The sequence below is a fragment of the Peromyscus eremicus genome, chromosome 1 (genome assembly GCF_949786415.1).
Source record: "Peromyscus eremicus chromosome 1, PerEre_H2_v1, whole genome shotgun sequence".
Lineage (NCBI taxonomy): Eukaryota > Metazoa > Chordata > Mammalia > Rodentia > Cricetidae > Peromyscus > Peromyscus eremicus.
The window spans coordinates 51,838,246-51,860,250 of NC_081416.1; the positions used below are offsets into that span (position 1 = coordinate 51,838,246).

The 22,005-nt window shown below is 47.1% G+C and overlaps 1 protein-coding gene across 2 annotated transcripts in view; it reads right to left on the bottom strand.

Annotated features, from left to right (window-relative positions):
• The window catches only part of Ahnak (AHNAK nucleoprotein), an 89,838-nt gene that overhangs the window by 55,083 nt on the left and 12,750 nt on the right, over positions 1-22,005 (bottom strand). Inside the window, exon 5 of one of the 2 annotated variants that reach the window (XM_059261131.1) lies at positions 4,405-21,735. The exons of the other annotated variant lie outside the window; for it this stretch is intronic. Within the exon in view, the coding sequence (XP_059117114.1) occupies positions 5,251-21,735 (16,485 nt within the window). The 3' untranslated portion in view covers positions 4,405-5,250. Of the gene's footprint in view, positions 1-4,404; positions 21,736-22,005 lie in introns of those variants that run through there. 2 annotated transcript variants of the gene reach the window in all.

Below are 22,005 nucleotides of genomic sequence, written 5' to 3' on the forward strand. Positions count from 1 at the left end.
CACTGAGCACTCTGTATGTTAACTTTTCATGAAACAGAAGTTGGAGTTTTAGGAAGAAAATTTGTATGTTAATTTACATCATTCTCACAATGCTGTAGGAGAAATACCACACCATTCCCTTCTTTTCAACTTATAGATAAGGAAACTGAGATACAACCATCTCCATATAATATATGTATGTATACCACATGTGTATCCAGTGCCCTAAGGCCAGAAAGCATTTCAGATCCTCTGGAACTAGAGTTTTAGATCCTTGTGAGCTGACTTGTGGGTGCTGGGAATTGAATCCAGACCCTCCAGAGGGGTAGCAAAGGCCCTTAACCACTGAGCCATCTCTCTAGCCCCAGGATTTAGCTTTGTGATTTATGTGTATGGGTGTGAACTTCCATGAGTGTATGTGTATCATGTGCATACATGAGCCCCCGGAAGTCTGAAAGGTGTCAGATCCCCAGGAACTAGAATTACAGGTGGATGCTGGAACTGAATCTGGGTCCTCTGCAAGAGCAGTAAGTGCTCTTAACCACTGAACCATTTTTCCAGCCCCAGTGATTAGGTTTTCTGTTATTTATTTATGTATTTATGTATTTATTTATTTATTTATTTATTTATTCATTCTTTTGAGACAAGTTCTCGCCATGTAGCCTTGGCTTGCCTGGAGCTCACCATGTAGACCAGGCTGGCCTTGAACTCACAGGGATCAACCTGTTTCTGCCTCCCCGGTGCTGGGACTAAAGGCCTATGCCACAATAATTGGTTCTAGTTTTTATTATTATCTTCTTAGTACTTTCAGAGATGAGAAAATGTCTAAGATCCCACAGATTTCAAGAGACATTTCCTGTTTCTTCATGACCCCCTCCCCAAAAATAAATTCCCCCTTCCTTTAGGGAACTATCACAGGAAAGAGAAACAATTTTGCTTCTAAAATCTAAAAGCCTTGATTTCCCTAGGCAGGATCACCCCTTCCAGGCTCTGAGTTGAGACCACTCTGCTGCGTTACATCTGAAAGCCTCACCCCTCTGGACTGTGAGATGGAGTGGGTAGTGCGTGCTTTCCTGGGTGGAGCTGAGAACACAGGGTGAGAGATGTCCTGAGATAAAGCACATTGTGCACTAGAAGGACCTGTCTGTCTAAAGAGAAAAAAAAAAAAAGAAGGACTCTTCATCTGTAACCCTTTCCAATCCCAGCCATCCTACTGGAAAGTCTTTCTGTGCCTGCCAGACCTCAAGCTTGTTGTGGAAAAAAACAGAGGCATTTATGGGGAAATGAAACCACCCTCCTCAGCAGAATGGTCCCCCACACATTTGCTGTGGTACAAGGGCTGCTACTCTGCAGGGAGCATTCAGCCTCAGGAGGCCCTGGAAGCGGCCTGCCGCCACAGGGCGGTTCGGAGGCTGGTAAACAGCACATGGCATTCCAGTTCTGTGGTAAGCATTCATGCACAGAATTCTTTGTCCTCATGAGGAAAGACAGAAAGCTGCTGTGTGCTGCAAAGCCCTAGGCCAGAGCCCCGTTTTCAAAATCCCCAACCAGGGACCATGCCAAGGCCAAGCATGCCACCAGCCTTTAAAGCACACTTGTGAAATAAGCTTGCCCAAACTTGGACTTCTGGATTGAAAACTTAGATTGACTTGTTAATTCTGAAGGGGAAACATGGCAAGATTACAAGGAAGAGGTCTGGCAGGCTCCTATTTAACTGGAGCTAGCACACTTCTGTGCCTTCCGAAGGATGAGCTAAAATGCACCCAACATTACTTCTGGGAGTGTCCTCCCCGCAAATGCATCACCTGATGTGATCATGAGGACATCATCAGACACACCAGACCAAGGGACATTACTACAGAACTGGCCCCATTCCCTTCAAAAATATCAATGCTGGGGCCAGCAAGAGGGCAGCAGGTAAAAAAGCCTGAGGACCTGAGTTTGATGCCTAAAAACACGTGGCCCCCTTGTCCCAAGGCGTGTCCTCTGACTTCCACACTCGAGCCATGGCGCACCTGAACTATAAAGGGACTTTCCAGGCCAATCTGAGTTACATAGTGAGACCTAGGTTGAAGCAATAGTAGCTCACAACTGTAATCCCAGAATCTGAGAGGCTGAGGCAGGAGGATTAGCATTAGTGTGAAGCCAAGCATACATAGGGAGTTTCAGGGCAGCCTAAGCAACAAGTGTAAGACTCTGTGTCAGACAGCATTAGAAACAAAACAAAGTAGTAGACTGAAGTAATGGAGAAGAAGACAACTAAATTCCAAGGAGGAGTCAGAGATGGCTGAAGCCTAGCTGGGAGAAAAGGTCAGCTCTGTTAAGGAAACTAGAAGGGTAATCAAGAAACTTATGAATGGATGATAAATTGAGTGGTAGGTCAATGTGAGACTCACTGAATTATTATGTCAGGGTTGCAGAAGAAGATGTCCACACATACTGAAGGGGTTAAAGTGCTATGACATGCAGTCAGTGCTTAAACAGTCCAGCAAAAAATAATAATCATTATAATATCTATATGGAGAGATATTAAAGTAAATGAGGAAATCATTTAAGAATTAGAGACTAAGCCGGGCGGTGGTGGCGCACGCCTTTAATCCCAGCACTCGGGAGGCAGAGCCAGGCGGATCTCTGTGAGTTCGAGGCCAGCCTGGGCTACCAAGTGAGTTCCAGGAGAGGCGCAAAGCTACACAGAGAAACCCTGTCTCGAAAAACCAAAAAAAAAAAAAAAAAAAAAAAAAAAAAAAAAAAAAGAATTGGAGACTATGTGCCAGGCATGATGGCACATACCTTTAATCCCAGCACTCGGGATGCAGAGGCAGGCAGATCTCTGAGTTTGAGGCCAGCCTGATCTACATAATGAGTTCCAGGCTAGTCAGGGCTACATATTGAGACCCTGGGGGCGGCGGGGGGGGGGGCAGTGATGGAAGGAAGGAAGGATGGAGGAGGAACCAGCATCCTCAGTTGCATGCTTAGCTGAGTCTCCTGGGTTGCATTTCCTAACTTCATAGTTCAGATGGCACTCTGAAATGAGATGTGTGCATTAGCCTCGTACAAGCCCTGGTAGGGGCTGCCCATTCTGGTCAGGAGGCTGGAGACTTGGCTATACTTCAACACTGACACTTCTGCTCAAAACATTTCAGACAATTCCCTGCCACACAGGAAAATAATTACTCAGTATTACCTTGCTTTTCACCCAAACCGACCCATCCACCTAACTCTCCAGCCTGCTTCCAAAGAGATCATAGACGGTAGGAAGCAGCGAGAACCTACAGACTTATCCACATTACCAGGGAGAAAAGAGAGGCTCACAATGGACCCTAATGGACCCAACATGAGAGATTAATCCCAGTGACTCCCAGGCCAGTACTCTTTTGAGGATCCTGGGAACTCTGCAATATCTTCCAGTCCCTGTGGCGCTTTGCAAAAATGAGAAAATTTTATGTTTCCCCAAGGAAATTATCTTTGTTTTTCCTTTTTTAAATTTAACCCCCTTCTCACATTTTGTGTGTGTGTGTGTGTGTGTGTGTGTGTGTGTGTGTGTGTGCATGTGTGCATGCACACCTGAAAGTCAAAGAACAATCTGCAGGAGTCAGTTCTCTCCTTCTACCTGTGGGTCCCAGGGATCAAACTCAGGTCATCAGGCTTCACAGCAATCACCACTGAGCCACCTCACTCGTCCAAATTATCCTTTTTTTAATGTATAGTTAACTCTGAATGCAATTACAACAGAGAAAGAACAAATGAATTGATGTACAATTGGACAACTTGGGTAGCTCTACCCAGGGAATCTTAACATCCCAGTGGTTATCTTCCCAACAGTGTGCATGGGGAGACCCCATCTCTGGATGTGATGGTTCACACTTGTAAGCCCAACAATCAAGCTGCTGAAACAGAAAGATTGTCTCAAATTCAAGGCCACCTCATACTATATAGTGAGTTCCAGGACAGCCTCAGATACTTGGCTACAGTGTATCTCAAAATACAAAATTCCTATCTCAAAAATATATATAAAAAAAAATCCTTCTGCCTCCACCTCCATGTGCTGGGATTGCAGTTGAGAACCACCACACTGGGTCTTATGAGTTTCTGAGGACTTAACCCAGGCTCTCATGCACACCAGCCACGCACACACTCTGTGAACTGAATTACATCCTCAGCCCCACCCCCAACCCCCTTTTAAGGCCTTGCTCATGCTAAGGTAAATATTCTCTAATGAGTTATAGCCACTCTTGATTGCTCAGCAGTGAGGCAGCCAATCTCCCATGAGCATCAAGAAGCAAGGACTTCCTTCTGGTACCTGTGCAGAGATCATGCCTAAAACTAGCAATGTCACTGGGTGGATCAAGTCTGACTAGTGAGGGCTATATGTACAGCCTCCCTTAGCTTCAGCCCCCCAACACAGAATGCAAGAGCAGGATACCATCAGGGTTAATAAATGGCTTTATTTGCCTTGTACAGCATCAACTTTCTTACATTCTCAATTAATTTGCCATTAAAGTGCCAGACATTTCCTTTATCACGATGACATTTGTTAAAAGAAATCAGAGTTTTTCCCAGAACATGGCAGTCATGAATGAACACTTTTCTTACCAAGCCCAGAATGGAAGCCCTTCACATTGACCTGGTGGGTTGGACAGTTTGCAAACAGATTCAAATCCCCCTCTCACCTTGAGTACCAGACTAGGCTGGGACTAACACACCTGGGGATTAAAAGTCATGCTACAGATATTTGAGAACCACCACCCACTGGCTACCACCTCCTCTGAGCCATGTCAGCGTGCTGCTATTTGTACACATCCAACCTTCCGAGCAATGAAGACCTGCAACCTTTTATCTCACCCTCCCTTACTCACAGAAGCCCCCAAAGTCATTACAATGAAAAAAAATGGGTTTCCATTACCCAGGTACTAACAATGTTCAGTAAAAATAAGGATGATAAACACAGAAGCTTGCTTAGTAAACACGAGCTCTCAGCGTTCAATGCAAAAAAAAAGAAAGAAAGAAAAGAAAAAATAAGAAACAAAAAACTGAAATCTTAAGGCAAATACTGTTGACTTTGCACATGGGCCAGATGAATTTAGAAGTCTTTACCTAGCTGCAGAGTCCCAGGGGCCTAGAGGCCCTTGGTTTGTCAGCCCTTGCCACTGATAGAGGCAAGATCTTTGCATTATTGCTGAGGCTGTTGGGGTGTTTCTCTTTGGAGTTTATATACAAACACACCCAGGCTGATGCAGTCTTATATATATATGTACACACAAACAAGGCCCACTACTCTTTCTTTGTGGAAATTGATAGTTCTACCTCAGGAAGCTGGATGCCAACCTTAGTCCCACTGTCGTTACTAGAGGAGGAAGACAGCCGGGACTTCTTTGAGGCCAAGGACACTCCACTTCCCTGTAACTTGACTGCCTCATCATCACTCCCAGTCACCTCATAATGACCTTTGCTCTTTGACCCCAACCCACCAAAGGTACCAAATTTCAGCTTCCCGTGTTTGCCTTTAGCTTCTCCACCTGCAAACTCCAAAGTCCCGGTTGGGGTGGAAGGCGCCGAGAACTCCCTCTCATCACTGAAAGAGTTGGAGCGGTGTCTTGGCTTCTTACTTTTAAAGAGGGAGAATTTGCCTTTTGGTGAAGATGCTTCAGCGTCTGCTTCTCCTTCCAGAGATCCCAAGCTGGCCTTTGAGCTCTTCAGGTCCCCTTTGGACCCAGAAATGGATGCTTCTGGTGAGCCGGTAACACTGCCTTTCCCTTTAGGTTTGGAAAAATTAAACTTGGGCATTTTGATTTTGGATTTTTTAAGTTTTACTTCAGACTCTTCCCACTCGCCTTCTCCTGCACCAGCCTGCACATTGGCCTCTACTTTAGGGAAATTAACATCCACCCCTACTTCTCTGCCAATGAGCTCACGGCCAGAGAAGGTAAATTTGGGGATCTTCATCTTGGGGAATGTTACTTTTCCAGATCCACTTTCCAAGTGACCTTGAGGCCCAGACACACTCAGCCCAGGACCTTGGAGTCCAATCTGGCCTCCTTTCACACCTCCTTCTATCTTTGGTCCTGAGAAATGAAGGTTCCCAGCAAGTTTAGATGTATCCAAGTTTAGAGAGGAGGAGACTTGGGGTCCCTTCCACTCAGCCCCAGAGCCTTTGACACTCATATGCCCTTCACCCAGGTTGATATCTGGGACACCGACACCCCCTGAAACATCTATACCTCCTTTGACTTTGGGGCCCTTCAAGCTGACACCAAAATCTGACTCAGGAGATGCTGTGTTAAAGGAAGGCCCTTTGACACTGATATCAGGGACAGCCCCATGGAGACCTATACCTGAGCCTTTCAGATCTCCTTTAATTTCAGGACCAGAAAGCTGCCCCGTTGGGAGTTTCACATCACACCCAGAAGCCTTAATTCCAGGCATTTGGAGATTTCCTTCTAGGCCTTGAACACTGACACCCAGAAGGCTTCCCCCAACTGTTGGGCCTTTTAATTCACCAGCGGCCCCGAAGCCCCCCTTCACTTTTGGTCCTTCCATGTTGAAGTCCACGCTTGGAGCTGAGATCTGGGGCCCCTTCAGGTTCACATCCATCCCTGGCCCCCTTAGTTCTCCACAAACTTGTGGCCCCTTGATGTTAATGTCCAAGTCGGACCCCGGAGTGGAGATGCCGAACTGAGGCAGCTTCATGTGGGGAAGTTTGACACCACCTTCTGAGGCCTCCAAGCTGAGATCGGGAGCACCCACAGATATTTTAGGGCACTTGATGTCCCCAGACATAGCCAGATCTCCCTGTAGGCTTGGTTCCTTCAGTGTCACATCTGGTGCCCCCACATTGAGTGCTGTTGTGGCATCAATCCCTGACATTTTCACACCATCCCCTCCTATCTGTACTTTTCCACCAACACCTTTGAGGTCAAAACCCGGGGCATGCAGCTTCATGCTGGGACTGGATGCATCCAGATCTCCCTTCAAACTTGGTCCTTTCAAGTTCAGGTCAAGATCAGGCCCAGAAACTTTTGGCATAGAGAGGTCCACCGAAGGCAAGTCCACTCCTGGGCCTTTCAGAGACATATCAGGCCCTTCAAAATTCAAGCCTCCTTCAAGAGAGGGCATCTGGGCACAGATCTCAGTGCCTCCACCTTCCATTTTCACACCAGGGGCACTGATCTTGGGCAGTGAAAACTTAGGGAACTTGATTTTTCCTTCTGGACCTTGCAAATCTACGTCAGGTCCTTCCAGTCCCACACTGGGAGCATCACCCTTTATCTTTGGTCCTTTCAACTTAACATTCACATCAGGTATGGAGACTTGAGGAGCAGAAACACTGAACGAGGGTGCTTTGATTTTGGCATCAGAGCCTTCAATATTGATGTCAGGTGTGTCCAAGTTTGCCTGAACCTTAGGACCTTTCAAGTTGCCCTCTATCTTTGGCCCTGAGACATCCACGCCTGGCACCTTGAACTTGGGAGCCTTCACATGGATATCAGGAGCTTCCACATTAATCCCTGGTGAAGAAATATCCAGATCAGGTACCTTGATTTCACCCTCAAGCTTGGGGCTAGGTAGAGAAGCCTCTGCTTTAAATTTAGGTGACTTAATGTCAAATTCTACATCTGGGAAGTACATTTTCCCAAACATGGTTTTTTTGACTTTGGGAGACTTTACATCAACTTTGAGTGTAGCATCAGGCCCGGCAACACCGACATCCACTTCAGGAGTCTTGAGACTGGCATCAATCTCGCCTCCAGGAACGTTCAAATCAAATCCCTGCTTTTTGGCCTTAACTTTAGGACCACTCATGTGAATTTTAGGCATTTTAAACTTGCTTTTCTTGCCTTTTCCACCAATGCTTACTTCAGGAGTCTCAACACTCAGCTCTGCTTCAGGGACAGTCACATCAACTGATGGTGTCTTGATGTCAGCTTTAGGGCTTTTGGCACCAAATCCAAACTTGGGTTTCTTAAACTTTGGAATTTTAACATCCGGCCCCTCGATATTAATATCTGGGCTCTCCATGTGGACATCTAGGCTTGGAGTTTCTAAATCAACTTTGGGCCCCTTGAGGTCCACTTCACCACCTCCTAACTTAGGCCCAGAAACTCCAATTTTTGGTGTCTTCAGGTGCAAATTAACATCAGGTCCAGTTACTTTAGGAGCAGATACATCCAGTGATGGCATCTTCAAGTTAGGGCCACTTAGTTTAGCATCAGGGCCTTCAAAATCTAGACCTGGACCTTTCAGGTCTACTTCAGGACCTTTGAGACTACCTTCAATCTTAGGAATGGACATGTCAAAGTCTCCTTTTACTTTGGGTCCTTTTAACTCCAGATCTACATCAGGCATAGAGATCTTTGGAGCCTTGATGTTAATCTCAGGCATCTTGAACTTGGGGCCCTTCAGTTTTGCATCTGGACCTTCAATATTCACATCTGGAACATCAATGTCCACCTTGGGTCCTGAGACATCAATGTCAGCCTTGGGCAGGTTCACATCCACTTCTGGGCCCTCTCCTTTGAAGCCAGGCATGCTGAACTTGGGCATTTTTATTTTGGGCATCTTCAGGTGCCAGTCTGGACCATGAACATCCACATCTGGAACATCAATGTCCACTTTGGGGCCTTTGATGTCAACTTCAGGAACTTTGATCTCACCTTCCACTTTGGGCAGAGACACATCCACGTCACCCTTTACTTTGGGACCTTTCAGGTTGAGATCAATGTCCGGCATGGAGATCTTGGGGGCTTTGATGTTCATCTCAGGCATCTTGAACTTGGGGCCCTTAAGTTTTGCATCTGGACCTTCAATATTCACATCTGGAACATCAACGTCCACCTTGGGTCCTGAGACATCAATGTCAGCCTTCGGCAGGCTCACATCCACTTCAGGACCCTCTCCTTTGAAGCCAGGCATGCTGAACTTGGGCATTTTCACCTTGGGCATCTTCAGGTGCCAGTCTGGACCATGAACATCCACATCTGGAACATCAATGTCCACTTTGGGGCCTTTGATATCAACTTCAGGACCTTTGAGGTCTCCTTCCACTTTGGGCAGAGAAACATCTACATCTCCCTTCACCTTTGGCCCTTTCAGATTCAGGTCAACTTCTGGCATTGAGATCTTGGGTGCCTTGAGGTGGAGATCAGGCATTTTAAACTTGGGGCCCTTCAGTTTCCCTTCTGGGCCATGAATGTCAGGAGTGTCAATGTCCAGTTGAGGGCCTTTGACATCCACTTTGGGACCTTTCAAATCCCCTTCTGGTTTAGGAACCGAAATGTCCAAATCTCCCTTTATCTTAGGTCCCTTCATGTTCAAATCAATGTCACTCATTGAAATTTGTGGGGTTTTGAAATGGACATCTGGCATTTTAAATTTGGGGCCTTTGAGTTTTCCTTCAGGACCCTCAATGTCTATCTCTGGCCCTCTGAGATCACCTTCCAACTTAGGCAATGCAAGGTCCACATCTCCTTTTACCTTGGGTCCTTTAAGGTTTAAGTCAAAGTCAGGCATGGAAATCTTGGGAGCTTTAATATGCATGTCTGGCATTTTAAATTTGGGTCCCTTTAATTTTCCTTCTGGACCTTCGATATTGACATCAGGAGTGTCAATATCCACACTGGGGCCCTTGATATCAATTCCAGGGCCCTTTAGTTCACCTTCCATTTTAGGCAAGGAAGCATCCACATCTCCCTTCAGTTTAGGACCTTTCAGATGCAAATCAAAGTCAGGCATGGAGATCTTTGGGGCTTTGATGTTCATCTCAGGCATCTTGAACTTAGGACCCTTCAGTTTTGCATCTGGACCTTCAATATTCACATCTGGAACATCAATGTCCACCTTGGGTCCTGAGACATCAATGTCAGCCTTCGGTAGGCTCACATCCACTTCAGGGCCCTCTCCTTTGAAGCCAGGCATGCTGAACTTGGGCATTTTCACCTTGGGCATCTTCAGGTGCCAGTCTGGACCATGAACATCCACATCTGGAACATCAATGTCCACTTTGGGGCCTTTGATGTCAACTTCAGGAACTTTGATCTCACCTTCCACTTTGGGCAGAGACACGTCCACATCACCCTTTACTTTGGGACCTTTTAAGTTTAAGTCAATATCAGGCATGGAGATCTTGGGTGCCTTGAGGTGAAGATCAGGCATTTTAAACTTGGGGCCCTTTAGTTTTCCTTCTGGGCCATGAATGTCAATGTCAGGAGTGTCAATGTCCACCTTGGGTCCTGAGACATCAATATCAGCCTTGGGCAGGTTCACATCCACTTCAGGGCCCTCTCCTTTGAAGCCAGGCATGCTGAACTTGGGCATTTTCACCTTGGGCATCTTCAGGTGCCAGTCTGGACCATGAACATCCACATCTGGAACATCTATGTCGACTTTTGGGCCTTTAATGTCAACCTCTGGGCCCTTGAGGTCACCTTCCACTTTGGGCAAGGACACATCCACATCTCCCTTTAGTTTGGGACCCTTAAGATGCAAATCAGGCATGGAGATCTTGGGGGCTTTGATGTTCATTTCAGGCATCTTGAACTTGGGGCCCTTCAGTTTTGCATCTGGACCTTCAATATTCACATCTGGAACATCAATGTCCACCTTGGGTCCTGAGACATCAATGTCAGCCTTGGGCAGGCTCACATCCACTTCTGGGCCCTCTCCTTTGAAGCCAGGCATGCTGAACTTGGGCATTTTTATTTTGGGCATCTTCAGGTGCCAGTCTGGACCATGAACATCCACATCTGGAACATCAATGTCCACTTTGGGGCCTTTGATGTCAACTTCAGGAACTTTGATCTCACCTTCCACTTTGGGCAGAGACACATCCACGTCACCCTTTACTTTGGGACCTTTCAGGTTGAGATCAATGTCCGGCATGGAGATCTTGGGGGCTTTGATGTTCATCTCAGGCATCTTGAACTTAGGACCTTTCAACTTTCCTTCTGGTCCTTCAATGTTTACATCAGGGCCTTCAATGTCCACCTTGGGTCCTGAGACATCAATGTCAGCCTTGGGCAGGCTCACATCCACTTCTGGGCCCTCTCCTTTGAAGCCAGGCATGCTGAACTTGGGCATTTTCATCTTGGGCATCTTCAGGTGCCAGTCTGGGCCCTGAACATCCACATCTGGAGCACTAATGTCCACTTTGGGGCCTTTGATGTCAACCTCTGGGCCCTTGAGGTCACCTTCCACTTTGGGCAAGGACACATCCACATCTCCCTTTAGTTTGGGACCCTTAAGATGCAAATCAGGCATGGAGATCTTGGGGGCTTTGATGTTCATTTCAGGCATCTTGAACTTGGGGCCCTTCAGTTTTGCATCTGGACCTTCAATATTCACATCTGGAACATCAATGTCCACCTTGGGTCCTGAGACATCAATGTCAGCCTTGGGCAGGTTCACATCCACTTCTGGGCCCTCTCCTTTGAAGCCAGGCATGCTGAACTTGGGCATTTTTATTTTGGGCATCTTCAGGTGCCAGTCTGGACCATGAACATCCACATCTGGAACATCAATGTCCACTTTGGGGCCTTTGATGTCAACTTCAGGAACTTTGATCTCACCTTCCACTTTGGGCAGAGACACATCCACGTCACCCTTTACTTTGGGACCTTTCAGGTTGAGATCAATGTCCGGCATGGAGATCTTGGGGGCTTTGATGTTCATCTCAGGCATCTTAAACTTGGGACCCTTCAGTTTGCCCTCTGGACCTTCAATGCTAACATCAGGAATGTCAATGTCCAGTTTAGGGCCTGTAATATCCACCTCTGGGCCCTTGAGGTCACCTTCCATTTTGGGCAAGGACACATCCACATCTCCTTTCAATTTTGGACCTTTCAGATTCAGATCAAAGTCAGGCATGGAGATCTTAGGAGCTTTGATGTTCATCTCAGGCATCTTGAACTTGGGACCCTTCAGTTTTGCATCTGGACCTTCAATATTCACATCTGGAACATCAATGTCCACCTTGGGTCCTGAGACATCAATGTCAGCCTTCGGCAGGTTCACATCCACCTCAGGGCCCTCTCCTTTGAAGCCAGGCATGCTAAATTTTGGCATTTTCACCTTGGGCATCTTCAGATGCCAGTCTGGACCATGAACATCCACATCTGGAGCATTAATGTCCACTTTGGGGCCTTTGATGTCAACCTTTGGCCCTTTAAGATCCCCTTCAAGTTTGGGAAGAGAAACATCTACATCTCCTTTTACCTTGGGACCTTTCAGGTTTAAGTCAATGTCAGGCATAGAGATCTTGGGGGTTTTGATGTTCATTTCAGGCATCTTAAATTTGGGGCCTTTTAAGCTTCCCTCTGGACATTCCACATTGAGTTCTGGGCCCTCAATATTCACACTGGGACCTTCTATATTGATGTCTCCTTTTGGTAAATCCATAGCCACATCAGGCCCTTCTGCTTTGGAACCAGACACACTGAATTTGGGCATTTTCATCTTGGGCATCTTCAGATTCCATTCTGGACCATGAACATCCACATCAGGTGCATTAAGATGAACTTCTGGTGCTTTAATATCCACGTTGGGACTCTTAAAGTCTCCTTCTAAATTTGGGCCTGCTACATCTAAGTCTCCTTTAACTTTAGGACCTTTCAAATTTAGCTCCACATCAGGCATAGAAACTTTGGGAGATGAAATACTCAGGAAAGGCATTTTAAACTTGGATCCTTTCACTTTGCCTTGGACTTCAACTTCTGGAGCATTAATATCAACTTTTGGAGCTGTTACATCAACATCTGGCTTTTTAACTTTGACATCCATGTCAGGTGTCTGAACTTTGGACCCAGAAAAATTAAATTTAGGAAGCTTAAAACGAGATTTCTTTGATTTTCCTTCAATATTAACCTTGGGAGCGGAAATGTCCACTTCTGGGCCCTTCACATCCAACTTGGGAGTTTTAATGTCACCCTCCAGTTTGGGTCCAGAGATATCAACATCTCCCTTAAGCTTTGAGCCCTTTAAATTCAAGTCAATTTCAGGCATGGAGATCTTGGGCATGTTTACATGCATGTCAGGCATTTTCAGTTTGGGACCTTTTAATTTGCCCTCAGGACCATGAATGTCCATATCTGGAGCATTTACATTTAATTTTGGACCCTTTATGTCAAGAGAAGGCCCTTTCAAATCACCCTCTACATTTGGAAGTGAAACATCCACATCCCCTTTCACTTTGGGGCCTTTAAGATTAAGGTCCAAATCAGGCATTGAGATCTTAGGAGCCTTGATGTTCATCTCTGGCATCTTGAATTTAGGACCCTTCAGTTTTGCATCTGGACCTTCAATATTCACATCTGGAACATCAATGTCCACCTTGGGTCCTGAGACATCAATGTCAGCCTTCGGCAGGCTCACATCCACTTCAGGGCCCTCTCCTTTGAAGCCAGGCATGCTGAACTTGGGCATTTTCACCTTGGGCATCTTCAGGTGCCAGTCTGGACCATGAACATCCACATCTGGAACATCAATGTCCACTTTGGGGCCTTTGATGTCAACTTCAGGAACTTTAATCTCCCCTTCCACTTTGGGCAGAGACACGTCCATATCACCCTTCACTTTGGGACCTTTCAGATTGAGATCAATATCAGGCATGGAGATCTTGGGGGCTTTGATGTTCATTTCAGGCATCTTGAACTTAGGACCTTTCAACTTTCCCTCTGGTCCTTCAATGTTTACATCAGGGCCTTCAATGTCCACCTTGGGTCCTGAGACATCAATGTCAGCCTTGGGCAGGTTCACATCCACTTCTGGGCCCTCTCCTTTGAAGCCAGGCATGCTGAACTTGGGCATTTTCATCTTGGGCATCTTCAGGTGCCAGTCTGGGCCCTGAACATCCACATCTGGAGCACTAATGTCCACTTTGGGGCCTTTGATGTCAACCTCTGGGCCCTTGAGGTCACCTTCCACTTTGGGCAAGGACACATCCACATCTCCCTTTAGTTTGGGACCCTTAAGATGCAAATCAGGCATGGAGATCTTGGGGGCTTTGATGTTCATTTCAGGCATCTTGAACTTGGGGCCCTTCAGTTTTGCATCTGGACCTTCAATATTCACATCTGGAACATCAATGTCCACCTTGGGTCCTGAGACATCAATGTCAGCCTTGGGCAGGTTCACATCCACTTCTGGGCCCTCTCCTTTGAAGCCAGGCATGCTGAACTTGGGCATTTTTATTTTGGGCATCTTCAGGTGCCAGTCTGGACCATGAACATCCACATCTGGAACATCAATGTCCACTTTGGGGCCTTTGATGTCAACTTCAGGAACTTTGATCTCACCTTCCACTTTGGGCAGAGACACATCCACGTCACCCTTTACTTTGGGACCTTTCAGGTTGAGATCAATGTCCGGCATGGAGATCTTGGGGGCTTTGATGTTCATCTCAGGCATCTTGAACTTAGGACCTTTCAACTTTCCTTCTGGTCCTTCAATGTTTACATCAGGGCCTTCAATGTCCACCTTGGGTCCTGAGACATCAATGTCAGCCTTGGGCAGGCTCACATCCACTTCTGGGCCCTCTCCTTTGAAGCCAGGCATGCTGAACTTGGGCATTTTCATCTTGGGCATCTTCAGGTGCCAGTCTGGGCCCTGAACATCCACATCTGGAGCACTAATGTCCACTTTGGGGCCTTTGATGTCAACCTCTGGGCCCTTGAGGTCACCTTCCACTTTGGGCAAGGACACATCCACATCTCCCTTTAGTTTGGGACCCTTAAGATGCAAATCAGGCATGGAGATCTTGGGGGCTTTGATGTTCATTTCAGGCATCTTGAACTTAGGACCTTTCAATTTTCCTTCTGGTCCTTCAATCTCAATGTCTGGCCCACTCAGGTCCACATTTGGCCCTTTGATATCTCCTTCCAATTTGGGAACATCTACATCAACTTCTCCCTTTATCTTCGGACCCTTTAAGTGAAGGTCAATGTCTGGCATGGAGATTTTGGGAGCTTTAAAGTGCATGTCTGGCATCTTGAATTTAGGACTTTTCCATTTACCTTCTGGGCCTTCCACAGCTACTTCTGGCATGTCGGCGTCCAATTTGGGGCCCTTGACATCCAGTTCTGGACCCTGTAGTTCTCCCTCAATCTTTGGGACTGAAACATCAATATCTCCTTTGATTTTAGGACCCTTTAAGTTGAAATCAACATCAGGCATAGAGATCTTAGGGGCCTTGAAATGCATGTCAGGCATCTTAAACTTGGGACCCTTCAGCTTCCCTTCTGGTCCTTCAATGCTCACATCAGGGACATCAACATCCACCTTGGGTCCTGAGACATCAATGTCAGCCTTGGGCAAGTTCACATCCACTTCTGGGCCTTCTCCTTTGAAGCCAGGCATGCTGAACTTGGGCATTTTCATCTTGGGCATCTTCAGGTGCCAGTCTGGACCATGAACATCCACATCTGGGGCATTAATGTCCACATTAGGCCCTTTGATGTCCACATCTGGCACTTTCATTTCACCTTCTAGCTTGGGCACTGTCACATCCATATCCCCCTTGACTTTGGGGCCTTTCAAATGTAAATCCACATCAGGCATTGAAATCTTTGGGGCCTTGAAGTGCATGTCAGGCATCTTAAACTTGGGGCCTTTCAACTTTGCATCAGGACATTCTAGGTCAACATCAGGCATTTCCACATCCACACTGGGGCCTTTTAATTCTCCCTCTAGCTTGGGCATTGTCACATCCATATCCCCCTTGACTTTGGGGCCTTTCAAGTGTAAGTCCACATCAGGCATGGAAATCTTTGGGGCCTTGAAGTGCATGTCAGGCATCTTAAACTTGGGGCCTTTCAACTTTGCATCAGGACATTCCAGGTCAACATCAGGCATTTCCACATCCACACTGGGGCCTTTTAATTCTCCTTCCAGTTTGGGCACTGTCACATCCATATCCCCCTTGACTTTAGGGCCTTTCAAGTGTAAGTCCACATCAGGCATGGAGATCTTAGGAGCCTTGAAATGCATGTCAGGCATCTTAAACTTGGGACCCTTCAGCTTCCCTTCTGGCCCCTCAATGCTCACATCTGGGGTCTCAATGTCAACTTTCGGTCCTGAGACATCAATGTCAGCCTTAGGCAGGCTCACATCCACTTCTGGGCCCTCTGCTTTGAACCCGGGCATGCTGAACTTGGGCATTTTCATCTTGGGCATCTTCAGGTGCCAGTCTGGACCATGAACATCCACATCTGGGGCATTAATGTCCACATTAGGCCCTTTGATGTCCACATCTGGCACTTTCATTTCACCTTCTAGCTTGGGCACTGTCACATCCATATCCCCCTTGACTTTGGGGCCTTTCAAATGTAAGTCCACATCAGGCATTGAAATCTTTGGGGCCTTGAAGTGCATGTCAGGCATCTTAAACTTGGGGCCTTTCAACTTTGCATCAGGACATTCTAGGTCAACATCAGGCATTTCCACATCCACACTGGGGCCTTTTAATTCTCCCTCTAGCTTGGGCATTGTCACATCCATATCCCCCTTGACTTTGGGGCCTTTCAAGTGTAAGTCCACATCAGGCATGGAAATCTTTGGGGCCTTGAAGTGCATGTCAGGCATCTTAAACTTGGGGCCTTTCAATTTTGCATCAGGACATTCCAGGTCAACATCAGGCACTTTCACTTCCATACTAGGGCCTTTGACATCAATTTGATGACCTCTGAGATCAGCCCCCATTTCTGGCACAGAAGCATCTATCTCTCCTTTCAGTTTGGGCCCCTTCAAATTCAAGTCCACATCTGGCATGGAGATCTTGGGAGTCTTGATGTTCAACTTGGGCATCTTAAATTTGGAGCCTTTCAGTTTTCCTTCTGGCCCTTCAATATCTAAGTCAGGAGTATCAATGTCCACCTTAGGCCCTGAGACATCAATGTCAGCCTTTGGTAGATTCACGTCTACATCTGGACCCTCTCCTTTGAAGCCAGGCATGCTGAACTTGGGCATTTTCACCTTGGGCATCTTCAGGTGCCAGTCTGGCCCATGAACATCCACATCTGGGGCATTAATGTCCACTTTGGGGCCCTTGATATCCACATCTGGAACTTTCATTTCACCTTCTACCTTAGGTACAGTCACATCCATATCCCCTTTGACTTTGGGGCCTTTCAAATGTAAGTCCACATCAGGCATGGAGATCTTAGGGGCCTTGAAGTGCATGTCAGGCATCTTAAACTTGGGGCCCTTCAGTTTCCCTTCTGGACATTCAATATCAATATCACCAACATCCACATCCATCTTAGGGACTTTAACATCAACTTCAGGACCTTTCAAATCTCCTTCTACTTTCGGAAGAGAAACATCTACATCACTTTTCAGTTTAGGTCCTTTCAGATTAAGCCCAACATCAGGCATAGAGATTTTGTGTGTCTGTATATTCATGCTCGGCATCTTGAACTTGGGACCCTTCAGTTTCCCTTCTGGAGCTTCAATATTCACATCTGGAACATCAATGTCCACTTTGGGTCCTGAGACATCAATGTTGGCCTTCTGAAGATTCACATCCACTTCAGGGCCCTCTCCTTTGAAGCCAGGCATGCTGAACTTGGGCATTTTCACCTTGGGCATCTTCAGGTGCCAGTCTGGACCATGAACTTCCACATCCGGTGCATCTACTTTGGGGCCTTTGACGTCAACAGCAGGAGCTTTTATTTCTCCTCCCACTTTTGGAACTGAGACATCATATTCTCCTTTCACTTTAGGGCCTTTCAAATTCAAGCTAACATCTGGCATGGATATCTTCTGAGGCTTTATATTCATTTCTGGCATCTTAAATTTTGGTCCTTTCAGTTTTGCATCTGGGCCTTCAATATTTACATCTGGAACATCAATGTCTACCTTGGGTCCTGAAACATCAATGTTGGCCTTAGGGATATCCACCTCTGGACCTTCTCCTTTGAAGCCAGGCATACTGAACTTAGGCATTTTCATTTTAGGCATCTTAAGGTGCCAGTCTGGGCCATGAACTTCAACATCTGGAGCATCAATGCCAACTTTGGGCCCTTTAATGTCCACATCTGGCACTTTTATTTCACCCTCTACCTCAGGCAATGATACATCCATATCTGCTTTTCCTTTGGGCCCCTTAATATTCAAGTCCACATCAGGCATGGAGATCTTAGGAGCCTTGAAATGCATGTCAGGCATCTTAAACTTGGGACCCTTCAGCTTCCCTTCTGGCCCCTCAATGCTCACATCTGGGGTCTCAATGTCAACTTTCGGTCCTGAGACATCAATGTCAGCCTTGGGCAGGCTCACATCCACTTCTGGGCCCTCTGCTTTGAAACCGGGCATGCTGAACTTGGGCATTTTCATCTTGGGCATCTTCAGTTGCCAGTCTGGACCATGAACATCCACATCTGGGGCACTAATGTCCACGTTAGGCCCTTTGATGTCCACATCTGGCACTTTCATTTCACCTTCTAGCTTGGGCACTGTCACATCCATATCCCCCTTGACTTTGGGGCCTTTCAAGTTTAAGTCCACATCAGGCATTGAAATCTTTGGGGCCTTGAAGTGCATGTCAGGCATCTTAAACTTGGGGCCCTTTAGCTTTCCTTCTGGTCCCTCAAGGCTCACATCTGGGGTTTCAATGTCAACTTTAGGTCCTGAGACATCGATGTTAGCCTTAGGCAGGTTCACATCCACATCTGGACCCTCACCTTTGAGAGTAGGCATACTGAACTTGGGCATTTTCATCTTTGGCATTTTCAGGCTCCAGTCTGGGCCTTGACCTTCCACATCTGGTGCTTTAATATCTACCTTCGGACCTTTGATGTCCACATCTGGAACTTTCATCTCTCCCTCTATTTTTGGTGCAGACATGTCTAGATTTCCTTTCATTTTGGGTCCTTTGAGATCCAGGTCCACATCTGGTAGAGACATCTTTGGAGCCTTGAAATGCATCTCAGGCATCTTAAACTTAGGGCCTTTCAACTTCCCTTCTGGTCCCTCAAGGTTCAAATCTGGAGCACTAATATCTAGCTTTGGTACAGAAATGTCCATATCAGCCTTGGGCATGTTCACATCCAACTCTGGGCCTTCTCCTTTGAGACTAGGCATGCTGAATTTGGGCATTTTAATCTTTGGCATTTTCAAGTTCCAATCAGGACCATGAACGTCAACATCTGGAGCAGTGACATCTACTTTTGGGCCTTTCAAGTCTCCTTCAACCTTTGGCATTGTGACATCAAACTCTCCTTTTACTTTGGGACCTTTCATATGCAAATCCACATCAGGCATGGAGATCTTTGGGGCCTTGATATCCATCTCAGGCATCTTCAGCTTAGGACCCTTCAGCTTTCCTTCAGGACCTTCAATGTTCACATCTGGAGCTTTAACATCTACCTTGGGTCCTGAGACATCAATGTTGGCCTTAGGGAGATTCACCTCTACTTCTGGACTCTCTGCCTTGAAGCCTGGCATGCCAAACTTGGGCATTTTTATCTTAGGCATCTTCATGTGCCATTCAGGACCTTGAACATCCACATTTGGGACATCAATGTCCACTTTGGCACTTTTAAGTTCAACATCAGGAACTTTAATCTCACCTTCAGCCCTTGACACTGTGACATCATATTCTCCCTTTACGCTGGGGCCTTTTAAGTGTAAGTCCACATCTGGCATGGAGATCTTTGGAGCTCTGATGTTCATTTCAGGCATCTTAAACTTAGGTCCTTTCAGTTTCCCTTCCGGTCCTTCGATGCTCACATCTGGAGCACTGACCTCCACCTTAGGCCCAGAAATGTCTATATCTGCCTTAGGCAGGTTCACGTCCACTTCTGGGCCCTCTGCTTTGAATCCTGGTACACTGAATTTGGGCATTTTCATCTTGGGCATCTTCAGGTCTGGGCCATGAACATTCACTTCTGGGGCATCAGCGTTCACTTTGAGGCCTTTCAGCTCCCCCTCAAGCTTTGGTGTTGTTACATCATACTCTCCCTTCACCTTTGGGCCCTTGACGTGTAGATCTACATCAGGCATGGAAATCTTTGGAGTCTTGACACTCACTTCAGGCAGATTAATATCAGGGCCTGTAAGTTTGCCCCCCAGACTCTCCATGTTGGCACTTGGGGTTTCTATGTTGACCTTGGGCCCTGAAATACTGATGTCTCCTTTGGGTAGAGTCACATCTACATCTGGGCCTTCTCCTTTGACTCCTGGGACACTGAACTTGGGCATCTTCATCTTGGGCATTTTCAAGTTCCATTCTGGGCCATGAACTTCCACATCTGGAGCACTGATATCCATTTTGGGGCCTTGGACATCAATTTCAGGACCTTTGATTTTCCCTTCTACTCTGGGTAGCGTGACATCTACACCCCCTTTCCCTTTAGGCGCTGCTACATTTAAGTCTACATCTGCCATGGAGATCTTACAGGTCCCTATTTTTCCAGAAGGGCTGCTGAGCTTGGGGCCTGTCAAGGTCCCCTCTAGGTTTGGTGTCTCTATACCCATTTTGGAGCCTTTAACTGCCACCTGAGGGCCTTTAGCATCACCTTTCACCTCAGGAGCAGACACCTTCATATCTCCTTTCAGTTTACAGGACCCAAGGCTCAGGTCCACATCCTGCATGGAGATTTTAGGTTTCTGGACAATCATTTCAGGAGTCTTGACTTTAGCACCCTTCAGCTTCCCTTCTAACCCACCAATAGCAATCTCAGGCTGACTGACATCCCCCGAGACCCCAGGGAGGGTCACTTCGCCTGTGGGCAGTGTCACATCAATGCCAACTCCCTCTCCCTTTGAACCTGATGCAGAGAATTTAGGGACTTTCATCTTGGGCATATTCAGTTTGGCCCCTAGCCCATGAACATCAACATCAGGGCTTCCAACTTCCACACTGGGACCAGAGATGCTGCCCTCAATTTTGGAAGCACAGGCATCCATTCCTATGATCCCCTGCAGCTTGGTACCTTTCAGACCCAAGTCACTCTCAAGTGATGGCCCAGTGATTTGGGGACCCTTCAGCTTCCCCCCAAGCCCCTCAGTGTTGACAGAGGAGGAACTGACTTCCAGACTAGGAGCCTGGATGTTACCACCGATGGTCAAACCTGGCTTATCACCCTTATGCCCCACAGAGAATTCAGGTGCAGAAACACTCAGCCCTGCCTCTGGAATCTGGCCCTCCGTGCCTGCTGAGACACCAAATTTTGGCATCTTCATGGTAGGAATTTTAATTTTCCCAGCATCACCACTCTGGAGGGATGGGCCCTGTACCTCTACTGAGCCAGTCCCAAGAGAAGACGAAATGTCCACTCCTGGAACATGGATCCCTCCTTTCCCACCCGAGTCCAAGCCTTTCACACTGACATTGATGTCGGGGCTTCCCACCTTTATCCCAGGCACAGTGACCTGGAATTGTGATTGGCCAGCACCCTCGAGCTCTGGTCCTGAAGCAGAAATGGCACCTGCCCGGATATCCACGGCAGAGCCTGTGGTTGGAGAAGCTGCCCCCGATCCCGAGGGCAGTCTGATCACCGTCTTCCCAGACTGGATTTCCACATCTGTGTTGGAGATTTCAGTCACTTCATGCCTTGGTATCTTGATCATGAACTCAGGGCTGCTGATGTCAATGTCCTTCACTCCTTCCCGACCGGTCACATCCACAGTGTAGGCTGTGACCCTTCTGGTCACTGTGATGGTACGGCTCTGGGTCTCCCCAAGGTCTCCTTCTACTCCATCCTCTGACCTCAGGCGTGGCTTGATCTTTGTGGTGTAGATGCGCTGGTAGTCCTCATCATCCCCGCTCTGCAGAAAGACATGCCCGGCAGAGGTTGCAGCAAAGCCTGCCTGAGTTGGCAGATGCCTGGCCACAGCCTAGCCAACAGCAAGGTTGCCTTGGTATCAGAACATAACAGAGGTCCCGAGAGCCTCCTGGGCACAACACAGGGGACTGAAGAAAGGGGCTGACAGTCACATCACAAGAGGAAAATAGAAACTATTTGGAAGAAAATTCTGGTAAGCAAAGGTTATGGCAAGGTTAGGAAATATGTAGATTCCTGAACTGTGCTGCCCAGG